Genomic DNA, 25,156 nt, shown 5'->3' with positions numbered 1-25,156 from the left:
CCTTATGTGCTTGGATCTACCCTTCATACATGCAATTTCTCCTTGTCTCTTTGGCATCAATGTAGTCTCGCGGAGAATGTTGAGAGCGATACACAAAACACTACCAACTACATCATAACATTATCTAGTGTGACTTAATTGGAAATTCAATTTTCATTGATGTCAAGTCTAGCCATACAAAGTCCTGTCTGTAATAATATCGCCACAAGAGATCAGCTGACGCCCAGAACACCATCTATGCAATTACACTCTACAAGTCTACAATTATGATTAATGAACAAAGAAAAAGAAAAAAAAAATACTACAGTCTAAAGCGGAAAAAATCGTTGGCCAACGTTAATTTCATTTAGGATCCTCTCTACTGCAAATGGTACAAGAAGGTAAACAGGAAATCTCAAAAGGGTCCGAGCACTACGCCTTGTGCAAGGAAACGAATGTAAGTCTCGATCGGTATGGGCTAGCCACCCGGATCACATTTTTCAATCAATCCACGTTTAAGCGTGCACATGTCCACCGTGAGCGTGGCGTCTGGCGCGGCCCTCCCTAACGGTACGGGGCTTCAACTTGATGGCAGAAATGGCCAAGTTGGAGCTTTTTCCAGCAGTGCACTGGGTACCAGCAGCCACATTCTGAGCAGGGGTCCACTGGCCGTTGGCGCAGCGCTGGAAAGAGGAGCCATTGATGCAGTTCCATTGGCCCTCCACACTGCAAGATCCAGAGAGCGCACCGGAGCTGGAGCTGGAGCTTGCGCTGGAGCTAGAGCTGGGTTGAGGGCTGGAGACAGAGTTGGAGCCAGAACCAGAGCCAGAACCAGAACCAGAGCTGGAGCCGCTGCTGCCAGAGCTGGGTGCAGGAGTGTTCGCAACCGCAGGAGCAGTGTAGGTGGCGGCTGGGGCAGAAGTAACAACAGCAGCGGCCGAAGAGCTGGCGGAGCCAGAGCCGGAACCCGAGCTGGAGCCAGATCCAGAGTTGGAGCCAGTGCTGCTGTCACCAGCGGCAGCAAAAGTGGGAGTACCGGTACAGGCGGCGGCACCAGCGGAAGCCAGGTTGCTAGGCTCGCCGTTGTATTGGATGTCGTCACCGGGCTGCGGGAATCGGATATCGACACCTTCGGAGGTGGTGCAGCCGTTGACGTTGGCGACAAACATGGGAGGGAAGGTGGAAGAGCGCTTCTCAACATCGCGCTTTTCCTCAACATCGGACCGCTTAGAAGAAGCGCTCTTCACCTCGAGGGGTGCACAGTTCATGTACATCTCACGGTTTCCAATGCGGTTGAACCAAGTCCAGGCGAGCGTGTACTTGCCGGGGCTAATGCCGTCCGGAATGGTGTAGTTGAACTTGGTAGGATCGGCCATGGAAGCACCACCAGAAAGGTTTCCGTCCACGTTGGCGGGGCAGCCACCCTCGATAGACTTGATGACCATCCATTCGGAGTCCTTGGTAGGCTGCAGATCGGTGGTCAGACTGACTTGGCAGGAGCCACCACCATGGGTGGCGGAACCCTCAAAGGTCAAAGGCATGCTCTCCCCGATCTGGGCGGTATTCCACTCGCTGACCTCGTAGGTGTTGGAGCGCAGCTTGCAAGGGAAATCGCTGCCATCGGCTGCCAGAGGCGAGTTGTTGAGGGTATCCTTTCCATAGGGAATGGGCTCAGTCATGATCATGTGCGCTTCGACGGCCGAGATGCCCAAAAGAGCAGCGGCCGTAAGGATCGACTTGGAAAACATGGTGAAGGAGCGTCGTTTTTGTTTTGCACTATTCGACAGCTAAAGGAGTGTTTGAAGTTCTGACCGTACCAGACGCGACAGAACAGATGGTTGCGTTGAGCAAAAGTCTAGTGCAGATGGATTAGCTATGAAGGACAGAAATGAAGGGAAAGGATGAAGTTGTGGGTTTATAATGAGATCATGCATGATTCGTTGGTAAGAGGCATAGGAGCAACAGACGGTGATACCCGTATAGTTGAAGCAGTATATGGCCAAGGATGTGTAGAGGGGCACAAGGTTATGGTAGACAATGAAAATGTACCCGGGAAAGTACCAGGATAAGGCGAGATGACAATACCTTTGTAGAACCGAATGGAAGGTGAGCTTGTCCCAAAGTTGACTTTGTCTAGTCGAAACAGGCCTTTGTCACGAGAGTGTGATACCACTGGACAAGGATAGCTTCAATTCTTAGGAAGTAGAAGGGAAGGTCGGAGTCTGCCGCAGGCACACAACGAAGATTTGAATGAAATCAAAAGGAGTGTCGAAAGAAAGCAGGACTAGCCTGGTGATAGTAGGACTGTCGAACAGTGTAGAACGAAGAAAGGACTGAACGCTCCAGCGTGGTTGAAGAAGAGAAAGAAGAAAAGGGATCAACACTGGCATCCCCGGGGGGTGTTATATACTTAAGATTTGGACTGTTTGAGAACGCCATGACGGTGAATCAGGGTACCCAGGAGACTGAACGGAATGAGACAGGCTGTTAGTAGGCGCGCACCGAAAGTCAAGATGCGTGTGAGTGGGGAGGGGGGAGAAGATTGACAGACAGACAGTGAATTGGGTTGGGTTGCATGTCGAGTCGTGGGACACATAGTTTTGGGAGTGCAGATGGACCCTGAGTGGTCCCTAGCAAAAGGGACTCCATAGTCGAAAAGATGAAACAAACCCGCAGCGGAACCTGGGACTTCGGCTAGCGACGCATTACTGTGTTTACTGAGTAGATACAAGAGACTCAGTATTACCCCTGCCAGCCCATCCGTCGCACCATCAGCCCGGCCCGTCGCTTCATTGGCTGGGCCCAAGGCGGTTGGCGCCGGCATTTGCCAATCAACGCCTGCAGGTCGCGGATTCGCTCTGATTGATCGGCTTGCAACTAAAAGTAAAAAGTATCATCCGCCAGCCTACTAGTTAGACAACGTTGTCCGACCGGTCATCTTGCCCTTTCCACATCTTCCGATCATTCTTTCTGCTCGGCGAATGAGCCTTCAAAGTTCGCCATTCGGCTTGGTCAACTGTGACCCGCTCACTGACCGAAGCTCCCCTTGCCCTTACATTGCAGCCTTTGCGGAAGATGAAGCCGACGTGGGGCGATGGACACAGCCTCGCAAGCCACTGAGCAAAGATGTGCATTTCTATGACTCTTTCCAAAAGGCAGCAGCGAATTGTGAGTCCAGGCGAAACAAATTTTCCTTTTTTTTCGCCTCTACCAAGATCCCAACATTCCATACGTACGAAGGACACTGAAGAAGTTCGTTCTCCTGTCATCATTCCAGTCCCCATCAACCGGGGGCTGTCATTATCAGGCTCAACGAAACCTCATTGTAAGAGATGGCGTGGGCGAGACCATTCCTGGGACACCTCATTCGACCACAGAAAAACTCAACTAAGCATACATCTCCATCTCCAAGATGATCCTTCAGCCCAATCCCAAGCTCCCCAGGCAATTCCTTCCACCCAGCCATGAGCGCGTGTGCCGACTTGGCGCTTCGGTGGCGAACCAAATGCCCGTCCCTGTCTTACCGGTGAAAATCTTATTGCATCCCGCTGCCCCGTATGAAGCAAAGCATACTACACTACACCAACTCACGCCCTTTTTTTTTTCCGGTCCAGAAAAAGAAAACAAAATCCTCCGTATGCAAGTGGCAGGGAATGTTGGCAATCCTCAGCCGCCGACTTTCGACCCAACCAAGATACAAGTAAACATCCAACCTCCTGCACCATGGTTCAGATCATGATCCCCGCATGGACGGACCCTGTCGGCGCAAAAGTTTGGTCGGATCGGTGGGGTTCTTTTACCCTCCCACCGTTTCTTTCTTTCACCAAGTCGGAGGGCGGCTGGCTCCGTGATTTAATTGCTACACGTTGATACCGGTTACTGGATTCTTCGTTGCTGGGATCATGGATCAAAGAAGCACGTAAACGCGCTGCGAGTCAACAATTTCTTTGTGCGATAGCCGCCCACTGTATGCGCCATGTGGATTCGAAGCATCATTGGTTACACATGACTACCAATAGTAGCAGATAGTATGCGCGATATATTTAGGTAAGAGTTTGTCCTGAGAAACCTGCATAAACCAATAAAGGAGATGAATTAGTAGCTGCTGTTCTATGACGTCGTCTATCGCCTTCAGTACTTTTTCTTCTCCATTTACTCAACATCTATACCACCTCAAAAGAGACCTATCTACTCAATACACAAACCCAGCTACACTCATCTACACAATCACAAAAATCACCAAGCATGTGATTCCAATACTTACTACTAATCACCTTCCAAACCCAGCAATAGTCAACCCCACAACGAACTATTAATCACATCACCAGAAACTTGGCAAATTAAACCCATCATCCCATCATCATCAAAACACGAACTGGACCCATCGAAAAGAAAAAGAAAAATTCTTCACAGACTTTAGATCGTAAGTAGTACAAAGTACTACTACTACTAGCTCCGGAAGCCCCGAAACGATTTCGGCAGTTTCGAGAATCATCGAGATTGAAATTGCGGGGGGTGGGTGTAGTAGGTCAGAGAAATCAATCTGAAACAGAGGAGGCGGCGGGAGATCGCGACTGTCAGCTAAGCGAAGGGGTTGATGATACTACTCCATAGTTTTAATAAACATTTGATGAAGAGAGAAGTTTAATGGTCTGAAAATTGAGTCAGTGAGTTTTCAAATTATCAATTGATAGATGTGATAATATTGTTGCCTACCTAGTTAAAATAATCATTCTGTTTTGTTGGTGGTGATGTTTAAAATTGCAGTGGATATGATATGGGTTGATAAAATTATTTATGATGATAATGAATACTACTACTATATTTGACTTTGGGGATAGGTGGGACAGTTCTGTGTGTAAGTAACTACGATCGCAGTAATTTAACGTGCAGTAAAAATCTATCTAGTATTGTGTGACTACCTATTATGTGATATAATAATAATAATAATAATATAGAAGAATGTTGGCGATTACTATATGGATAGTAGTCCTAAGCCTTTCAGTTGCAAAACGTTGTTGACTGGGGCCGGGCTGGTTCGGGCCACAACCATCTGACAGTGGATACACAAGGGGATCATCATCGGTAATGAAGGGTGGATCGAACTCCTGGCTTAGTCGTCGGAACAATGTCTAGACCCTTCTTCTTCTTCTTCTGCCTTGTGCAGAGTTGTGTTGGGGATGCTGGCTAATGATTTGATGCCTTGGATTCTCATCTAAGCAGACCCATTGCCACTTTGCAGGGCGGGGAGTAAGTATTATTGAGGGAATTATTTGCCGCATATTGATGTTTAGACATTTTCTTTGCTAATAGATATCTTGTTATCTAGAAGAATGCTCACAGGCTGATAGTTGAAGGGAGGAAAATATTAGGAATGCCAAGCTGTGAGTGTCTAGACAAATGGCATGAGTTTTCCGAGATAAGTCCGTAGACAGGTTCAAATTCCGTTCACACTATACAATGAGTCTCTATGCAATCTATGGGAAATATACTCATAACGTACATACAACTATACTTGTTATCTTGGATCATGCTAGTTACTTCCACCGGTTGGGATAGGGGGGGTCTAGGATACTCGTTTAGCCAACACAATTTCACTCAATGTCGGGAAAGACCATGACTTACTCGGGTCTTCAGTGGTTCCATTATGGATAGCGGTCGTATCAACGCCCTGCAAATTATTAACAACATCCTGGTATGAATAAATGAGTGGTTCTCCACTTACCAAGGTAATATACCCAAGGACTCCGTTCCTATAATCCTGACCATCTAGTGGCTCCGTATCCATGATAGCCATGGCCCCCGCTGTTAATCAGACCACAGCATCAGCATCTCAACGGGAAATTAAACTGAAACCCAGGTTGCACGCATGCTTACTCAACGATTCCTCATAATAAACCCCGTCCTCTGACACTGGTTTCCGCTGGATCTGAGTGTGATGGGAATACGGAGGGACTGCCATGATCTCTGTGGCTACATCTTCGTTGACAAACAACTGGGCCGTATTGACTGTTCTGCCTGCACCGATGGTGCCATTGCTGGTTATACTCCAGTTTGTGTGCACTTGCACGTGAATGTGAATGGCACGATTGGTCTGGGGATTTGGTTGTCAGCTTGCTTGGGGTTGACTGCGTCATAGCTGAACCATAAGAGAGAGAGAGAGAGAGAGTGTGTGTGTGTGTGCATGCTCACATAAAACCCAGGGAATATCGAGGTGAAGCTGGTTACACCTTTCTCATCGGTGGGCCACATGCCCCGAAGCCAGGTGGTATCGTCCGTTGCTAGGAACTTTGGTTGCCTTTTGTGTCAGAAATTTTCTCTGCCTGAGCCAGATTGACGGACTGAAAGGTAGGGAGGGATAAGTATTACCGAGACATCACTCATGCCGCTATCCGCATCAATTTGCGTACCAGTTGCTTCAAAGTACTGCTCGGGAAATGTGATATCTGGATTCAGGCCAGTGAAGGAACTATACGATCCAGTGGCATTGCAGTGCTATACCGGGGTCAGAAAGATTTCATCTAGATACTCTTTTCCTTTCTTCTGTGCAAAGAATGATGTGGAAAAGAAGAGTCAAGAAAGCAAGGGTGGAGGATGAACGCACCCAGACATCCACCAATGCATTTGTCAAGGGCTCGCAGGTATGGATATCCATGAGGCCAATGTCCATGACGAAGGGTACCCCAATTTGATCCTCCACAATATCCTGGCGCAGAGTCTGACTCCGCGGATAAACATAGGGTCCCGAGCTAGTTTCCGGCGTGAGAATGCAGGTGTCATTCTTCAAGAAATCGTACTTGGGAGCCTCAGCTGTGATGGTGTACGTGGTGGTGCTGCTGCCATCGTCCTCGGATGGTGACAATGCCCGTCGGCGCATTGCATGCCGGTTCCTCTTCATAAGGCCGACCGTGTCGGAGCACCTTTTCGCCAGTGCACCACGGCGCGCCAAGTGAATGGGATCGGGTTGGGCATGTGGTCCTGGGTGTGCTGGTTTAAATTGGGTTAGAATTGAACTTGCATAACTCAGAATAGGGAGTCACGGACCCTGGATGAGAGATGCCAGCAACAGAACCGAGCCTAACAAGAGAGACTTCATGGTGAGATGTACAAGAAACGATACCGTGCTCAGAAGCTACTAGTGCAACGCTTGGACAAAGTTGCAGCTTGAAGACCCGGGATAATAAGCTTTATATCCGCAGAGCCCGAGAATGGATGTCGTCAACAAGTCCATGGTCCCATGGGGGAAAGGATCTTCATAGATTAGACCGATCGATGTAACTATGCTACATTGCCGTAACCATAAGTTAAAAAGCTAAGAGTGTTGCAACGGAATACGCTCCCGTTCTTTCCCCCTCCTTTTTCTTCTTTATATCTTTCCTTCCGTTTAACTTCTGCGTTCTAAACTAGTTTCATTCTAATCTCTCCCGGTTGTCAAGGCCTTTGCGCTATTTACTCTGAAAATTTCTTGGTATCCTTGAGTAGCTACAAATGTCTCAGTGATAAGCATAGCCGCTTTCAACCATCTCCTTGGCACGTTTGGTACATTCATCGAGGTCCTCCGGGGGCAATCCCAGGGCATCATTGGCCAGGCCATGCTTCTCTCCAAAATTACCGTCCCCATTAGGGTAGAATTGTCGTGTGTATAGCATTTGAACATATCCCAGTTTGTTATTCTCCTTCTGCAGCCGTTCCTGGCCTCGGACATACCGATCGTGGCTTTTCTCGTGTTCAATAGTCCATTCCTCGTCCTTATCGCCGGTGACCTTCTTCAAACTCTCGAACATGTCTTTCTGACTTATCGTAAAGCTAGCAATATACAGTGGTCTGTTCTTCCATGTGCTCACAGTTGGGCTTGTATCCCCTGGACTATCTGGCAGTTCCTTCAGATTCAGAAGGGCGGCAACTGCACGGCCACATTGATCCCAAGTACTAACATTTATCTTCGTGTCCCCATTGTCAATAAGGGTGAGATGCTTCCTTTGCATATCAAACCCGAAACACTCCGCTCCCCGAGCCATACTAAACTCATACCAGAAGCCGCAGACGAGCGCAATCCACGAGCAGACATTCGTAGCCTCGATTTCCTGAAGAGTCTTGCGAATCACATTGCCTCTGCCAGTCTCCTTGGCCAGAGCGTCGTTGGTGAAGTCGGACCCATAGGCATTGGGCATCACGTATGGAACGCCGGCTTCGGCTGCTGCTCGGATTAACTTGGACTGAGTATCCGGCGGTGCCATGACAGACATGGTAATTACGAGAAACTGTTGGCCTTGCAGGGCCTTGACAAGGGTAGACTCATCATCGTAGTCAATGTAGGAAGGTATGACCCCTTCCGGTAACTCCTTCTTGCCCTTGAACCGGGTCAACCCGGTAATTGTATGCTTGCCTGTCCTGACAAGCTCTGTAGCGATGTAACGACCGATGGAGCCAGAAGCCTAGGAAGCATCAGGGTCAATAAATAGAGATGAGATGGCCAAGATCCGTATACTGACTTACACCAACGATAGCCACTCGTTCAATGCGATTTGTGAAGCCTGGAGGCTGGTCTTTGGCGTACTCTGTAGCCATTGAACTTTGGGGGTAGAGTACGATGGGGTGTCTATTGATGAGATACCCAGAAGACCTTGAGGCATCAATCAGGAATCTAAGACAGTCAGTCACACTGCAATAGGGTCAAAGCAGCAGTACACATAACACTATTCTAGGGGGAACCAACAGAAAGTACTAGTAGACCTAGAAAACACTAGTCCAGAATGTGGTTACAAAGCAGCACAAGGCGGCGATTAGTCAAGGAGACGTAAGTCACCTGCTGCAATCACAATCACAATCACGCCATGCTTATTCAGTACTATGTCCATTCCTCATCCATTCCTCAGTCATTCTTTCACCATCCATCGCCCCCCCAACACCCCCTTGCTTCGGTACGCTGCCACTTGCCACAGACTTGAAGGTCTTTACCAGTCTACCTATGCATTAGTGGGTCCAATCAAACTAACGTCACAACACTGATGATGAGATAATGGAAACAGTGGGGAGGGGGAAACACAAGCCATGGACAGTGAGTAATTCAGAACTTGGCCGCAATCGGTAAAGCTTGGTCGCTTGCTATCGACGCGTCCCTCTTGCAATATACAAGCCTATAGATAGCTCACTGCTGGCCCGACAAGGAAGTACTGGACCGACCCAACACCAGGCAGAGCACTCATACTGTCACTCATGCATCTCAAGTGGCTGACCCTGGTGTGTCTGCCCTCTTGGCCATCAGTATGGGCTCTGTACAACCAGTCTACAGACTTCCCTGACCAGGACATCGACAATGGTTTTGCATTGCAGCAGATTGCCAATGATTCCCTGGGAAACATGAAGCTTGAGTCTCTGGCAACCAATGGCTGCCGCTTTGAGGACGCCCAAATCCGCAAAGAATGGTAGGTTTATCCTGCGCAAGCCGCATCTGACCCTTGCTATCGGTTAAGGCCACCATCTCACGTCCAGGGTAGGCGCAGCTTGTCTCTAGCTGCAAGGAAAGAATTCACCGATGCCATCGTCTGCTTGCAGAGTCTTCCTACAAATATTTCAGCAGAGGAAAAGGAGACCTTCCAGGGAGTACAAACTCGGTATGATGAGTTCGTAGCTACCCATATAAATCTGACGGAACACATCCATGTGACGGTTGGTAAAAGTTCGTTGAAAAATTAGAAAGTCGAATCCATATCGCTGAAACGTTATCTTGTAGGCTGATTTCCTCGCCTGGCATCGGTTCTTTCTTTATGCATTTGAAAATGCGCTACGATTTGAGTGCAACTATACAGGCACTCTTCCCTACTGGGAATGGGGACTTGATGCGGAGAACCCCCAGAGCTCTGTCCTCTTCAATGGTGACCCATACAGTATGGGGACTAATGGGGTAGACATGAACCGAACAAGCATCTACTGGGAATCTCAAAACATGAGCATTCCAGCCGGGACTGGGGGTGGGTGCGTATATGGGGGTCCCTTCTCCAATTACACAGTGCACATGGGCCCTATTGATGCTCCCGGAGAGCAGCCAGTCCAATACAACTTGGAGTATAATCCGCGCTGCTTATCGCGAGATGTGAACCCCACCATCTCACAAATGTCAGTCTCCTTCCGCAACACTACGAAACTGATCCTCTCGTACGATACGATTGATTGGTTCCAAGGCGTCATGCAAGCAGACCAACGCTTCACTGATCCCACAGCTCCTTTCAGTTACGGGGTTCATGGTGGAGGACATCTTACTGTTGGAAGCGTCTTGGCAGACATTGATACCAGCCCGGCCGAGCCGATGTTCTGGCTTCACCATGCACAGATCGACCGTGTCTGGACAATCTGGCAAGGACTAGATCCGGCGAAGAGAAGAAACGCGATCTGGGGCACTTCAACCCGAGGCGATAACCCGCCTTCTGCAAACATGACGTTAGACGATGTGCTTGATTTTGGGTTTATTTCTCAACCGCTGAAGTTTGCCGATCTGATGAACCCTCTGTCTGGACCGTTCTGCTACTACTACGCATAGCCGATAAAGTTTAAATTTTTGGATCTTGGAAATAAGTGACATGTAACCCCGACAGAAGTTAATTCTATCATCTTCGCTTGAAAAGAAAACCGGGATAAGTCTGATGAATTAAGCCGATCGGCCTGAAAGTCAACTCAACCGGCCGCGTTGCCGCCAACTTTAAGCAGACACCCCATCGTTTGCGGCAGTTGCGGGGAGGCAAAGTGGATCATCAAGATCCCAATTCCCCAAAACATCATGGCGAGAAAATTGAATTGAATTGAGGTTACATCGACAGACGGCGCTCCCGATCCAACCCCTTTCTACTGGAAAAGATTTCCTCAGCGATACATAACAATTTGTGTTACTCTGTCAAACCCGGGCGCATCCAAGTCTATTCTTAGCGGCTACAATATGTAACTCTACAACTACAACCTCAGTCTGTCGCTTAATACAACCAGAGAGAAGAAAAAGTAATTAACCAAAAAGAAGAAAAAGAAAAAGGAAAAATCCATCATCTCCATCAGCTCAACGAGAAGTCACAAAGATAGCATCCCGCATAAGTGTTAGTTCATTCCGCGGAGGATGACAGATTCCACATTGAGACAGTTTACCCTTAGGGGCCCTGGGGGATTGCTATGCTATACGTACCCTCCGTTGCTACTGTCTCAATCCTTCCCTTCATTCTTGGCCCTTCCGTAGAAATCTTAGTCCTCACTACTACTGCGGTCTAAAATTAAGGGCGGTCTGAATCAATAGCCCCCTCAGCACAGTTACCGTACATTGTCCTGCGGGGGAGGGTCCATTGTCTGTTTTCAGCTTCACCGATATGAACTGTCATAATCCGTAATCTCAATAAGGATATCGAAAACAGTATGCACAATGCTACATACTGAAAGTCGAATTGATCCAGGTTGTAATAATGCCTTGGCTTTCTTAGTATTTATGCTCTAAACCGACGACCTCTTCCCCCCTGGATCTTTGACAAGGTAGCCAGTCAGTCCGTCGATATGGCTTCCTCTGTCTTCTTGCCGCTAATTGCGGCCGCCGCATTACTGCCCACGCTCGCTTCTACACAAGATGCCCACACACCGACATCCGCTCCTACCGTGCAAGTCCGCAATGGCACGTACGAGGGTGTCTACAATCCCACGTACGATCAGGACTTGTTCCTCGGCATACCATATGCGCAGCCTCCGGTCGGTGAGCTTCGCTTCCGTCCACCACAACCGCTCAACACCAGCTGGTCCGGTACTCGAAACGCAACAGAATACTACAATGAATGTATTGGGTACGGCAGTGATGACTGGTACTGGACGGACGTGGTGTCGGAAGACTGTCTCGCTCTCAGTGTGATCCGACCTCATGGCATCGACTCAGGCGCGAATCTGCCCGTCGTCTTCTGGATGCATGGTGGAGAGTTTGCAGAAGGAGGCACTCGCGACTCCCGTTATAACCTCTCTTACATCGTTCAACAGTCTCAAGAGATGCAAGCTCCCATCATTGGGGTCACTGTCAACTACCGTCTTTCGGGATGGGGCTTCCTCTACAGCCAGGAAGTCGCTGATGAAGGCTCCGCCAACTTAGGACTCCGTGACCAACGGCACGCACTGTACTGGCTCCAGGAGAATATCGCTTCTTTTGGCGGAGATCCGTCGCGGCTCACTATCTGGGGCCAAAGTGCTGGCGCCAATAGCGTCGGTCTTCATTTAGTGGCATACGACGGCCAGAATGATGGCATCTTCCGTGCTGGAATTGCTGAGAGCGGCTCCGTGCCCTCCCTCGCAGCATACATGAATGCTTCAGAAGCACAACCCTACTATGATGCCGTCGTCAACGCAACTAACTGCACCGGCGCTTTAAACACACTTACCTGTCTCCGTGAAGTTCCCACCAACGTCCTGAGCTCCATCTTCAACAGCTCCCTCGTCACTGGGGCTGGATATCATCCCGTCATTGACGGCGATTTCCTTAGAGCCTCTGGAATCGTTAACCTCCAGACTGGCCAATTTGCTAAAACCCCGCTTCTTATTGGCACCAACTTCGACGAAGGGACCAAGTACGCCCCTCACGGATACAACACCACCGACCAATTCATCTCCCTCGTCCAAGCCAACGGAACCAATTATACCAGCGCTCTCACCATTGCATCCTTGTACCCAGATGACCCAGCCGTTGGTATCCCGGGGACCCTTCATGGCCGTCCCCCACCGTCATACGGTTACCAGTGGAAGCGTGTAGCTGCTTTCCTCGGGGACCTTCTCATGCACGCGCCTCGCCGTGTGACAACCCAGTCGCTGGCACACTGGAATGTACCTACCTACGTGTATCACTGGAACGTGATGACACTGGGGCCATTAGACGGAGCAGCGCATGGCTATGAAATCCCGTTCACTTTCCATAACATTGATATTCTGGGTGATGAACGGGGAAATGACAGCGTGATCTGGCCACAGATATCGACTATGATGTCACGGATGTGGGTGAGCTTTATTAATCATTTGGATCCAAATTATAGTAATAGTGAGTGATGCCCCACCTACCTCTAGATACTACTTTGAGAGGTTTAGAGTAAGAAGAGATGCTGACATGCTGTTCTGTAGTGACGAATGTCCACTGGCCTGTCTACACGGCAGAAAACCCGCATAATATGGTTTTTGATGCCAATGTAACTGGGCTGGCTTATGTTGAGCCGGATACTTATAGGGCGGAGGGAATTGCGTATATCACAAGCATTCTGCAGAGTGCCTTCAATCGTTAGGATAGACTAGTGCCGTTAACATCAAAAGAAATCACCAATACAGAGGAGAACACTATGTTTCCCCCAAAAACAAGAGCTATTCAATCAAACGGCAATGCATCCTCGCACCGGGGGGGAGGGCCGGGGAGGTCTCAACTCTCTGTGGAACTAGAATCAAGCAACGATAGATCCAGGAAGGCCAGATCTGTTGACTCATTGTTTGTTAAATCCCGATGTTGCATCCGAAAAAGCTTCGGTTTTGTCGTGGCAACCGTGCTAACAGTTGCTGTAAAGGCGACTCTAGAAACTCCACGGACTGTCACTATCTCGATGACTAGGTATTAAAGTGTTCTTCGAACTCCTTGGCGTTTGGGATTCCGCGGAAGATTGTCTCAGCTCCTAATGGTTGTCACGGCAGATGGCTTGGCAATGAGACGAGACCACGGGTGACCGACATGTGTCAAGCAGTAGCTATCGGGGATCTGAGCAAGCATAGGTGTCATGGACTTTGCAGGCAAGTGCTGTCCGTTCTAGACCAACGGCTAGAGCGCGGTGAGCATAGTCGGCGAGCTGAAAGGCGTTGCCGATTATCCGCTTTGTTTGTGCCCTTTCCGTTTCCGGGCGTAGGCAATCACATCAGGACAATGCCGTGTGGGCCTTAGAGATCTCAACTAACCTTATCGCACTTTACCTCACAGTGATACAACCCAAGTGACTATTGAGGAAACCGAGCCTGTTGATCAACATACATTAGCACCACACACAAAGCTGCCAAGGAACAATAGTTTTTGTGAGAGCCGTGGAGATATTCCCTAACTTTGTCTCCAGATCTTGTACTACATACCCAACCAGGCAGGGGTCCGTATCAAAGGCTCCACAGTAAATATTCATGAATCTTCATGTCGTCATGACTCATATCTCGAGCGATAGTGCTAGGTATCACTCCACCTAAAATCGCAATGGCTGTAGAGCTCATCTATCGAGAATACGAGCAATAACCAGCAATTTATAAAGGCTAGGGCCATCCGCTCAATCCCAACAGATGGCCTCTCACGCCGGCATTGTACTGGTTAGGGTCCAAGTGAATCACAGAATCATTGGCACTTTTCATCGCTCCAAATGGCGTCTGGAATCCTGACATATCTGGAGCAGGCGGCCGAGTTTTCGCCGTCTAAAGGCTTCGTCTTCTATAGTGTTGGTAAGGACCAACCGGAGACGATCCTTTATCCCGAATTTTGGCGCCTTGTCAAGGTAACATCCTCCCGCCTCAGAACCATGGAGTCCCACCAGGTGGTTTCATGTTTGCTTTGCTAACTGCATCATCTTCAGCGTAATGCTCAAACGTTAGTTGAACAAAAGATCGCGGTGCCTGACCGGATTCTCCTGGTCCATTTTGACACTCACAAGGAGAACATCATTTGGTTCTGGTCTGCCATTGCAGCCGGAGCCATCCCAGCTGTGTCTACTCCTCTGGCTGTAGACCCAGTGGCTCGGGAGCGGCATCTAACCCACCTTCAGAGGCTCCTAGAGCGACCCAATGTCCTCACCAGTATCAAGCATACAGATGACCTGAATATTATCGATGAGTCTCAAAAGTTCTTTATCGAGGATCTGGCCTCGAATGCAGACCAATCCGCAGATTATGAACCTGCGAGACCTTCGTCAGACCTTGCGCTGCTACTGCTCACTTCCGGCAGTACGGGCAACGCCAAAGCGGTGATGTTGCACCACTCACAAATCTTCGCCGCAATTGAGGCCAAATGGAAGGCACTAGCAAGCACTCCAGAAAACATTTTTCTGAACTGGATTGGTAAGAATGACTCTTATAGCGCCCGGGCCATACAGGTGCAGCTAACACATTGTCGCAGGGTTTGATCATGTTGCCTGTTTCATGGAAATGCACATGCACGCATTATCCAGGGGTTGCCATCAAATTCATCTCCCAGCCGTGACGGTTCTGGAGAACCCTCTTCTTTATCTGGAAAAGATGGCAGAGTATTCTGTCACCAACGCTTTTGCCCCTAACTTCCTTGTGGCCCTGGTAGGAAAGGCCATCGAGGCCCAGCAGGAGCGGGATCCTCGTTCACTTGATCTGGATTTGAGTCATTTGCGCATGGTACTCTCAGGTGGTGAAGCCAATCTCGCATCGACGAGCATCTTATTCAACCGCAAGTTGGTCGAAATGGGAGCCGCCAAGAATGTCCTCCATCCGTCTTTTGGTATGACAGAGGTAAGCTGCGTCGTCTGACGAACTATTTGGGCGTACCAGACCTGTTAATGATATGGCGTTTTGGTAGACATGCGCAGGTATCCACTATCATTACAGCTTCCCCGAGCTCGAGCAAAAGGCTAAGCTGCAGTTCTGCTCTGTGGGGCAAACAACACCTACTCTGCAGATGCGGATCACTGACGAACATGGGGAAACGGTGAGAAGCGGTGAAAATGGAAACCTGGAGTTGCATGGGCCCATGGTATTCAAGGGTTATTACAATGACGACAAAAACACCAAGGCTGCCTTTACCGAGGACGGTTGGTTCAAGACTGGCGACACCGGATACATCGACAACAGGGATAACCTTGTGCTTTCCGGACGATCCAAGGACAGTATCATCATCAATGGCATCAACTTTTATTCCCACGAGCTGGAGAATGCCATAGACTCTGCCGGGCTGGAAGGACTTGTCCCCTCTTATACGGTGGTGGTCTCATCCTGGCTTGATAATGCGGACAGTGAAGATATCATTGTCCTATACCTTTCAAGTCAGAAGGGCACTGAAGACGACAGAATCTTCCTTGAAACTCTCAACTCGATCTCCAGGATCACTGCTCTTTACTGCTCCAAGCAGCCCGTGGACATCATACCACTCCCAGTAGAGCTGCTTCCCAAGAATTCTCTGGGGAAGCTCCCTCGCACAAAGCTCAAGTTGCAGTATGAGGAAGGTCGTTTCAACACATACAGAGATCTTGCCGCACAAAGAGCTTCCGCGTATCGTGCGCGATCTAAGCGTGCCCCGCAGAACAGCATGGAAGAGACGCTTGCTGGGATTTTTGCAGACGAGTTCGACCTTGATGTGTCCGAAGTTGGTGTGGATGACAGTCTTTATGACATGGGAGTAAATAGCGTCCGGTTGATTCGATACAAGAGGATCGTGGAGACTCGTCTCGGTCTAAGCGAGGAAATCCCAATGATCACGATTCTGCAAAACCCGACTATTGAAGCACTGGCGGTCATGCTTCAAGATCTTCAGAAAGGCCCCAAGCCATATAACCCGATTGTGCAGCTGCAAGATGGCCCATCGAAGGCTCCCCCGATCTTCTTTTTCCATCCCGGAATGGGCGAAGTTCTTGTGTTCCTCAACTTCAGCAAGTACTTTGCTGACCGAAAAGTGTACGCTTTTCGAGCCCCGGGTTTCAATCCAGGTGAAAAGATGTTTACCACTATCGACGAAATGACAGAGTAAGACTTAGACCGTCCCGTCAGAGAAACCTCATAACTGATCAACATACTAGCACCTATCTCAAGTCCATCCGAGAGCTCCAGCCGGAAGGACCGTACATTTTCATCGGGTATTCGTACGGTGCCATGATTGCTTTTGAAACCGCCAAAAAGGTCGAAGCTTCTGGCGATAGAGTCGGCTTTCTCGGCAGTCTTAACCTTCCGCCACATATCAAGAAGCACATCCGAGAGATGGATTATGCCGAGTCGCTGCTTCATCTCGTATACTTCCTTGGGTTCATCACTGAAGAGGATGCCCATCGCATGTCCCCAGATATGCACAAGGTGAGCCATCTCCATATCATAAATGCCAGTGTATTTGAGTAAGACTGACGTTGTTCATCACTTCTAGCTCCCTCAAAGCGAGGTCCTTCCAGCCATCATGAAAGTCTCGGATAAAGAGCGCGTCCAGGAGCTGGCCATGGATGAAGGAAAAATTCGAGATTGGGCTATGCTGTCATCGAAGCTCCAGGAGCTAGCCCATACATATGATCCTTCTGGAACTGTGCAGTCAATGGATGTCTTCTACGCCATCCCACTGCTTTCTGTTGGTCGAGACAAGGATGTCTGGCTCAAGCAGCACCTCATGAGGTGGAAAGAGCATTCCAAGTCGGTCAGGTTCCATGATGTTCCTGGCTCCCATCACACGATGATGGCAGAAGAAAATGTCTTTGCATTGCATAAGATTCTCCGGGCGGCATTGAATGAGCGTGGAATGCTTTGATGGAAGCCAGAGGCGTCTTCTCTGATTACCTCTGTTTACCTCTGAAAGATAGGGAAGGAATCTGTTTAGGTGGCAAAAGCTTAGCAGGGACATTTTCTATGTCTATGGATTATGATTCACATGTGATAGGATTAGTAAACACATACTAGTATTAATATCAGAATGTAATTCTCTTCTTCTAATTGGCGATCATGCATGAGACAACGGCGAGTAAGGTAATGCTATTGCATTATGGGACGCGTTCTGGATGGCGAAGGGTGCTAGAGAGCAGATACAGTGGAAGAAAAGTGTGGGGGGAGAGAAGAGAAGGAGAGGAAGGGACAAAGGCTAAATATACTACTAGTGGCGAGTACAGCAACCAAATAAGAAATATGCCGCCAGTACAGACTGAAACGGGAAGGCGCGGGTACATAAGGTATATGATGTAGAAGTAAAGACCACACTATATACTCATCTCTCTGCAGCGTGACGTCGCAAATCTGTCATCAGGATATCCTATAGTTCCCTCTAATATAGATAAATAGCTTCTTTTCGAAGAAGGTAGCTAATTCTCCCAGCTCTTTCACCTGGAAGGTCTTTCATCTTTCCATCCTTCCAGGTGACATCTCCTCTATCAATAGTCATTAGAGCTCATGGCTAGCTCGCCTTTATCATACATACGTAGTAAATCCAATCATCCCATTTGCGAAGACGCCAACCCCGCAACTGCGAGCTACAAGCCCAGATGTACGAGTACGCAGGCCATCGCTATCCAAGGGTATCGATCGGCTCAGACCATAGAACTCATCAACAGCGCACATACTAACTGGACGCATGCAGGACCGTCCAAGGAGTCATTGATCCCTCCAACCTCCGCGGACCAACTTGCTTCTGGTAATGAGAATACACCACGCAGGTGGCTCAAAACCATGCTACATACCCAATTCACAAACCATAGCACGCATCCTCACCCAACCATGCATGAATTATTTCTTTCCCTTCTTCTTCCCCTTCTCCCCAGACGTCTTTTCTTTCACAAAACCGCCCTTCACCAACGCATCCCTCCCCGCGGCATTGATAATGCGAAACCGATCCGGCCCCAACAAGACACCCCCATACCACCTCGTCACCACAACCACCACATCCCAAACATCCATCAATTGCATTAAATGCAGTAGTCGACCGCCAGCAGCCGTTTCCCCATCATCATCGCAATCCTGCACAATCATCTCCGTAGCTTCACCATTCTTATTACCACTACCGCCAGCAGTAGAAGTAGATGACTTCACCTCGCGAATCCTCCACGCACTGATATTATGCGTCGCGGATGCGACCTTCTTCTCGGTCGCGAGCAGATGATCCAAAAACGCCTTTGCCTGATCCAGACTCGTGACGTAGGCGGCGCGCCCAACGAAGACGGATTTCTTTTCCGTGATAACATCGGAGAGAATCCATGGTGGTGGGCTGGTGAGGTTGAATTTATGGTAATCGGGAGTATTTGACCCTGTGGTTAGCGATTGATAGTTGTCGCTTTCGGTGGTTGTTTCTTCGGAGGCTGGTTGGGTGTGGGAGGTTGTATCATGGTTGTTGGTGGTGGCTGTAGCGCTACCGCCGATATTGAGCTCCGTGAACGCCTGAACTGCTTCATTGATCAGGTCGAATAGACATACCGCGCCCGGTTGGTATGTGCGGCTGAGTATGTCCTCTAGTACATCGACGGCGAGCTTGCCCTCTCCGCGTGAGGCCGTGGATGCTGTTCCTAGGATTTTGAGAGGGGTGTCGGGATATGTTGAGTCGAAGCCGAGGAGGAAAGACAGGTGGGGGTGTTCTGGGAGTTGAAGCTTTATTGTTATTGAAGGAGGAGAAGATTCTGAAGAGCCGGGTCCCCCTAGGTCGAGAGTTGAGGGCCCGGTTGAGGTAGAGGTAGAGGTGTTTGTGATGGTGAGGGTGTCCGGTTCGTAAATGGCATTGATGGCTTCAATTTCTTCTGCCAGATCGGTATTCTGTAGGGATTCGAGCGCCGGATCCATCTTTGCGGATTTGGTAAAGGCTGGGCAGCCCGGGGCGGCGGCGGTGGTGATGGGTGGCTTGATGCCGCGGGGTTTAAAGATTATCGCGCATTGCGCCAGGACGATGACGGTTATCTCTGCGATGGAGCGGATTTGTTCCGATATTTTATGATGATATGTATCTTAGCTGAACCAAAGTTATTGTAGAATTGGCTCTATAGCTCAATGGTAGGGCGTCAGTTTTCGGTACTGAAGATTCTGGGTTCGAGTCCCAGTGGGGTCGTTTTTTGTTTTTTTTGGGGGGTGGGATCCCGCACCTTGCTATTTCTTGTCGACGCCGCTGTCTGGGTTCCCCAAAGACAGTGCTTTACCACTGCATCCCAATCTTGTTTCGAAATATAAATGCTGTTTCTCAATTGTTTTGCTCTACAGAGTCTGAAAGGTGACTTCCGTCGCTAGTATGATTCAGTCGGTGTGAAGCTCATGCGCCAACATAATCGATGAATATATAATCGCCATCCAGAATGACGGATGTAGTAGTCTGGTGTATATTAAATTAAAGTGACCCATTCTAACAGCCCAAACCCAACAAATTCCCCGAACCCTTTGCCTGCAGCCTACTAAGAGCAACTTCCTCATCATCCAAGCCATCAAGATTCTTCCGTTGCCAAAATGCACGGAATCCATCCACCAACCTCCGGGTAATGCCCGACACATCCTCGGCCGGCATCGCTGCAAAGCACAACCTGTAATATCCCTGCGCTCGACCCAAAAGCTCCTGTGTAGGAGCAAACATGGTCCCCGGACCAGAAAGACACAGATACGGCTTTTGCATCAAATGCAGCCACAAAGCTTGGATCAGCCTCTCCGAGCCATACTTCTCCAGCAAGGGGTGCGTCTCAATGCAGACCTTGACCCACACAAACATACCACCAGTGGGCCAGGAAAACTCATACATCTGCATCTTATCCAGGACTTCCCAAGCATTCTCATCGTCCGCCATAGGTTGTGGTGCATCGTCCCATGCGCTATCGGAGTCGATGAGATACTTGCCCTCTTCGAGGATAGTGCACATTGTCTGCATGCGCTGTTCGTATCCCGCACGGAGACCTTCCAGCCAGCGAACCCAGCCGTCCATCTGCCAGGCTTGTTCGCTCTTTCTAGACTTATTTTTACTTGCGCCTGCGGCATTCTGGCCATCCTCGGATTGCTGGCCCACAATTAGTTCAGCCACCATGGCCTGTACGAATCCCGACGGCTGCTGAGTTGATGTCTCGGTGAGACGAGTCAGTCGTTCGATTACAGCCGGTTGGGCGGTAATCCATCCTAAACGACAACCAGGAGCTATGGTCTTTGAGAAGGTGTCGAGACGCACAACGCGCCCGTCTGTATCAACGGAGAGATACGATGGCACCAAGGAATCCAAGAAATCGTACCCGGAGGACCTGCCGTGGGCGTTGTAATTGCGTGGGATTACATCTACGGCATCTGATCCTCGGAATCCGGCCTCCATAGCAGTTGCAGACGGATACTGCAAGTTCCAGTACGGATCGTCTTCTATGATGATGATGTCAAATTGCCGACAGAGAGCATAGATCTCCCGCCGGCGCTCGACCGACAAGGTCCCGCCCGTCGGGTTTTGGCCGATACTGCAGTTAGACAAGGCGAGTTTTAGCCAACTTGAGAGGAAGTTCTGCTACAGATCGTTGGCACTTACGTGATTGTGTACATCAGGTGCGGAAGACGGCCCTTTCTAAAATCCCAGTTCTCGAGCACGTCGGCCAACCCTCCCTTACCATGCGCAAGCATGCCCTGCGCGTCTATGGCTACCGGAACGATGTTGAGGCCCCGCGGCTTCACAGTTTGAATTGCATTCATATAAACGAATTCCTCGCAGAGTATACCCTCGCGTTGACTGATCCAATCCCGACGAGGATCCCAAGGGTTGGTGAAGGTTTCAATGGCCTTGGAGAATCCGTCGGTCGCACCGCACGTGAGGAGGGTGTTAGGGCCGCCGGCATAGGGGACATTCGGATGAAGGTGGTTGCGGGTAAACTGGCGGATGAAATCGGCCATCACGGGGAGGCCTTCAGCAGTCCCATACTGTAGGGCTGTGGTAAGATCAATTTTCTTTAGGAGGTTGGTGGTCGGGCTTTCTTTCGGGACAATTCTGCGCTCGGTTGAAGGGGAGCCACTGGGGGGCTTGATCTGGTCCTTGTCGGAGGTTGCGGGAAAACGCCGAGGATGGGCAACGGTAGCTTCGAGGGTATCATAGGGGAAGTATGACGCATTTGGCAGGCCTGATGTCGCAAGAGGTTAACAAAGTGGCACAAGTGCAACCGCCGTGAATCGCCCAAAGCAAAAGCCAGAAGATCAATAAGCAGATGAGTAAACGTACCACCGGCCAAGTTGGCAATGCCTGGGATGAAAAAATACTTATACAGGCTCTTGGTTTCGCTCGCCTCCCGTCTCTTCGTAACCGAGGAGAAATGATGCGACAGGTCCAGTGGAGGAGACAGCGTTGAGTAAACCATGATTACGGTGGTTGGACGATAGCAGTCCACCCAAGTCAATCCTCAGTGTGATACTTGGTCGGCTGCCGGAATGGTCGTGGGAGGAGTTGCATGAATCATTCGCGAGATGGATGCTGAACTGGCGGCGACCCCGATATAAGCAAGCCGGGGAGGGTTATCTTGGTGCTTGATAAGCAGACCCAGTCCGGGTTGGGGGATGGTTCGCTCCACTTGGTGAACCGGCGATTGGATATGCGGCCGCGATAGGCTATAGCACAACAGACTTGATGGCTAGTGGCTGTCACAGAATGAGGGATCACGATTCCTCCTTCCGGGGAGGACTTAGCGGCTGCACAGGCTGGCTCCTTGGTCCTTATCCGACGAATCCGAAGATCCAGTGCGTGCCAGGGTTGCTCGAGCACGGCTGGCTATCAAGCCCAGTCCTGTCCATCTTGAGCTTTTCCTGTTTCTGGCTGCATTGACAGGTTCACCACTGAACTCTAAACCAGGTGTCACAAAGGGTACACCAAAGATATCGTTATCTTATGGACAAGTGATAGGCGAGTCTGCAAGTGTCAGCCGAAAACGACGCCATGGTGGGAAGGCTAATCGCTACTACTTCTAGAATAGAGAGTAGTGCGTCCCACTTTCGTCCCCGTCAGAAAACGGTTTCTTTCCAGAATTTCTTGTTGTACCGCTTTTGCCTCGAGTCTTGTGGGGAGCGATATCAGACCCAATGATATGTAGTAGAACTAGAATAGCTATAAGGAGACCATACTTGAAACAGGTGACAGCGGGATCTTCAAACACTATTTAGAAAGTAACTGCTTGCGCGTTGAAGAAAAAGCAAAACGAGCTAAGCTCAACACAAGCAATGACAAGAGCCTAATTCCGCCACCCTTCAACCTGAAGAAATCGACAATTTGATAGCACTTGTAGTTCAAATGGCGTTGGAATGATAGAAAAAAGACTACTGTGCTACTATTGTTTTTGACCCTGCACAACCAAACCCAATTCCCAGCCCTTGGGATACCCCGCCTACTTATTGGCCGTCGGTCGGCTCTTTTTTCGCGATCGGCCGTCGACCTTCGTACTGCGAATTTCTATTGCACTACTAATAGTGACAGCATATACAGTTGATAAGCGTGGCATGCCCTTAGATAAAACAACCAAACAAACAAAAAAAAATTTATAGCTTTTAACTACCTAACTATCGATTAGATTTCCCATAAATATCTGATATCCTTCCTAATGCTCTGTAGGTGTCGAGAATGCCCAGGCTTGCTCAATGATGCTGGAGCTATAAGGCTCATTGCATGGAGCGATGGTTGGAAGTATGTTACGCTGCAGCAGTCTTGCTCCTTCGCCGAATAGCATGTCCGAATCTATAGAAGACATACGGGACCGGCGTCATCAGTAGGGAGATACACCCCAGCAGTGTAAGCGACCAATGAACACCCAAATTAGTGTACATTGGAATAGACACAATGACCATAGCCCCCGCGGCAATATATCGCATGAACGTCGCGCTCACTAAAGCACTAGCAGCAAATATCTCATACGTATCGATCAAATACTGATAGCTGCTTATGAAAATGCCCTGCACGGAAAACCCAAACGCCACAGATGCGATTAGAGGTGACCAGTACGAGACGGACGGATAACTGGTCCATCCCATCCAGAAAAGAGATATTGGAAGCCACGGTGCGCCATACATGGCAAACCAGAGTCGCTCTTCGGGTGGTAGACTGGGTTGGCCGCTAGCGATGGCTGCTTGAAGCCGTCTCTTATAAGACAGGTAGACATGCGGAACAATGGCGAGTGCAATCAAAAACCCCACATTCATTCCAATATACGTGAGTCCCACTGATCCTTGTGAAAAGCCATACGTGCGACCGTATATGAATTCGTAACCTGTCAGGAAGCCGAAAAGCACGATGTATACGACCACTAAGTACATCGTAAAAAGGGCCACCATAATCTCCTGGAAGAATAGCTTGAAGGGGCGGGAGCAGCTATGTATTAACCGGATGGGTAGGGTAGTTTGGCGCAATTCGATCTCAGCCATGAAACGAGGGTCGCCGGTGATTGCGCGTAGTTGGCGAGCCTTCCATTGCAGAAGTACTGGCCCGTAGGTCTCGGGCACAAAAAAGAAGATGGATGCCGTGATAAGCCCAGCGAGTATCAGAGACGTCCACTCTGACCAGCGCCAGGAGATATCTGGGCTTTGACCAATGAACGCACCGACCATCGGGGCGAGAAAAGGCCCCAAAAAAGACAACGCACAGCACACCGGAAAGGCATAGGTACGATCTAAAAGGTCGAAGATGTCGGACATACTCCCGCCGAATGTAGTCAGCGGCGTGCATCCGAACAGTCCAGCAATGAAACGGAATGCCAACTGGGCGCCTAGATTTGGAGATAGACCAGAGGCCATGATAAAGACCATAAGAAGTGACAAGGTTACTAGGTAGACGGGGTTGCGTCCCACAGTTTCCGAGAAAGGCGCCGCCACAAGGGATCCAAATCCGAATGCGATCAGATAAAGCGCAGTGGCAAGAGATTCAGTCACTTCACTGACCCTGAACGCCTCTTCTCCCTGTTTGATGACTCCAGAGTCGATGGAAGATGCCCACCCCACAAGGAAACCCGTTGTGCCAACTATACCCAATGTCGTCCACTTCTGTCTCACAGGCCAGTTCTTCGGATTGAATGGGTCGTCTGGACCATCGAAGCCCACTATGAAGATAGCCTTCCCATTGATATGTTCAACGTCGGTTGCAGCATGGACGCTAACGCCTGGCACAGTCACTCTCCGCCCGTTCTGCAGCACCACCCCGGGCATTTCTTGCGGCGAGACGGAATTAGAAGCAGTAGTTATAACTTGCCTGTCGAACTGAGCATCTTGGAAGTCTTCAAGGATGTCTCCAGACGGTTGTGAACCAGGATCTCCAGCGGCAGCAGGGCCATGGATCTTGATGCTTTCGTGTAGATGTCTGCGCAGACGTCGATACTGAAGAAGGGACTGCATATTGAAAGCAAGAGGAATTGAAAGGTGAATACAGAGCATGCATGCTGAAATGAACAGCCAGAGTTGCTCTTCCTGCAGATATACCATGTGTACAGCAGTATCCGCTTTGTCCGCTCTTCCGCACCACCCGCCTTTTCCACTTCCGCTTTGCAAAGTAGCGATAGACACC

At 49.5% G+C, this 25,156-nt stretch overlaps 10 protein-coding genes and 1 non-coding gene across 11 annotated transcripts; 5 read left to right on the top strand and 6 right to left on the bottom strand.

Annotated features, from left to right (window-relative positions):
* Window positions 1-494: 494 nt before the first annotated feature.
* AKAW2_40535S (lytic polysaccharide monooxygenase AA11 family protein) lies at window positions 495-1,727 on the bottom strand (the record flags this gene model as incomplete). The annotated part of the gene is made up of 1 exon (XM_041688873.1): window positions 495-1,727. The coding sequence occupies one exon, from the start codon at window positions 1,725-1,727 to the stop codon at window positions 495-497; it is 1,233 nt and encodes a 410-aa protein (XP_041542615.1).
* Window positions 1,728-5,516: 3,789 nt separating this feature from the next.
* AKAW2_40534S (uncharacterized protein) lies at window positions 5,517-6,231 on the bottom strand (the record flags this gene model as incomplete). Its single annotated transcript, XM_041688872.1, has 5 exons — window positions 5,517-5,545; window positions 5,605-5,650; window positions 5,705-5,784; window positions 5,857-6,073; window positions 6,172-6,231. 5 exons carry the CDS (start codon window positions 6,229-6,231, stop codon window positions 5,517-5,519), a joined length of 432 nt encoding a protein of 143 aa, XP_041542614.1.
* Window positions 6,232-6,533: 302 nt separating this feature from the next.
* On the top strand, window positions 6,534-6,932 carry AKAW2_40533A (uncharacterized protein; the record flags this gene model as incomplete). Its single annotated transcript, XM_041688871.1, has 2 exons — window positions 6,534-6,620; window positions 6,720-6,932. The coding sequence occupies 2 exons, from the start codon at window positions 6,534-6,536 to the stop codon at window positions 6,930-6,932; spliced, it is 300 nt and encodes a 99-aa protein (XP_041542613.1).
* A 540-nt stretch (window positions 6,933-7,472) lies between these two features.
* Window positions 7,473-8,547, bottom strand: AKAW2_40532S (aromatic alcohol reductase; the record flags this gene model as incomplete). The annotated part of the gene is made up of 2 exons (XM_041688870.1): window positions 7,473-8,414; window positions 8,476-8,547. The coding sequence occupies 2 exons, from the start codon at window positions 8,545-8,547 to the stop codon at window positions 7,473-7,475; spliced, it is 1,014 nt and encodes a 337-aa protein (XP_041542612.1).
* Window positions 8,548-9,195: 648 nt separating this feature from the next.
* AKAW2_40531A (tyrosinase family protein) lies at window positions 9,196-10,516 on the top strand (the record flags this gene model as incomplete). Its single annotated transcript, XM_041688869.1, has 3 exons — window positions 9,196-9,404; window positions 9,477-9,648; window positions 9,713-10,516. 3 exons carry the CDS (start codon window positions 9,196-9,198, stop codon window positions 10,514-10,516), a joined length of 1,185 nt encoding a protein of 394 aa, XP_041542611.1.
* Window positions 10,517-11,505: 989 nt separating this feature from the next.
* On the top strand, window positions 11,506-13,256 carry AKAW2_40530A (uncharacterized protein; the record flags this gene model as incomplete). The annotated part of the gene is made up of 2 exons (XM_041688868.1): window positions 11,506-13,018; window positions 13,099-13,256. 2 exons carry the CDS (start codon window positions 11,506-11,508, stop codon window positions 13,254-13,256), a joined length of 1,671 nt encoding a protein of 556 aa, XP_041542610.1.
* Window positions 13,257-14,354: 1,098 nt separating this feature from the next.
* AKAW2_40529A (non-ribosomal peptide synthetase) lies at window positions 14,355-17,455 on the top strand (the record flags this gene model as incomplete). Its single annotated transcript, XM_041688866.1, has 6 exons — window positions 14,355-14,486; window positions 14,565-15,045; window positions 15,104-15,465; window positions 15,533-16,692; window positions 16,746-17,016; window positions 17,084-17,455. The coding sequence occupies 6 exons, from the start codon at window positions 14,355-14,357 to the stop codon at window positions 17,453-17,455; spliced, it is 2,778 nt and encodes a 925-aa protein (XP_041542609.1).
* A 965-nt stretch (window positions 17,456-18,420) lies between these two features.
* On the bottom strand, window positions 18,421-19,464 carry YIH1 (IMPACT family protein; the record flags this gene model as incomplete). The annotated part of the gene is made up of 1 exon (XM_041688865.1): window positions 18,421-19,464. One exon carries the CDS (start codon window positions 19,462-19,464, stop codon window positions 18,421-18,423), a length of 1,044 nt encoding a protein of 347 aa, XP_041542608.1.
* Window positions 19,465-19,654: 190 nt separating this feature from the next.
* On the top strand, window positions 19,655-19,726 carry AKAW2_t40012A. The gene has a single exon. It is a non-coding gene; the product is annotated as a tRNA-Arg (tRNA).
* A 288-nt stretch (window positions 19,727-20,014) lies between these two features.
* AKAW2_40527S (putative aromatic amino acid aminotransferase) lies at window positions 20,015-21,977 on the bottom strand (the record flags this gene model as incomplete). The annotated part of the gene is made up of 3 exons (XM_041688864.1): window positions 20,015-21,092; window positions 21,161-21,743; window positions 21,842-21,977. The coding sequence occupies 3 exons, from the start codon at window positions 21,975-21,977 to the stop codon at window positions 20,015-20,017; spliced, it is 1,797 nt and encodes a 598-aa protein (XP_041542607.1).
* A 1,318-nt stretch (window positions 21,978-23,295) lies between these two features.
* On the bottom strand, window positions 23,296-24,987 carry AKAW2_40526S (MFS transporter; the record flags this gene model as incomplete). Its single annotated transcript, XM_041688863.1, has 1 exon — window positions 23,296-24,987. One exon carries the CDS (start codon window positions 24,985-24,987, stop codon window positions 23,296-23,298), a length of 1,692 nt encoding a protein of 563 aa, XP_041542606.1.
* Window positions 24,988-25,156: the final 169 nt, after the last annotated feature.

This window comes from Aspergillus luchuensis, chromosome 4 (genome assembly GCF_016861625.1).
Source record: "Aspergillus luchuensis IFO 4308 DNA, chromosome 4, nearly complete sequence".
NCBI classification, from domain to species: Eukaryota; Fungi; Ascomycota; class Eurotiomycetes; order Eurotiales; family Aspergillaceae; genus Aspergillus; species Aspergillus luchuensis.
This window is presented reverse-complemented; position numbering and strand designations above follow the sequence as displayed.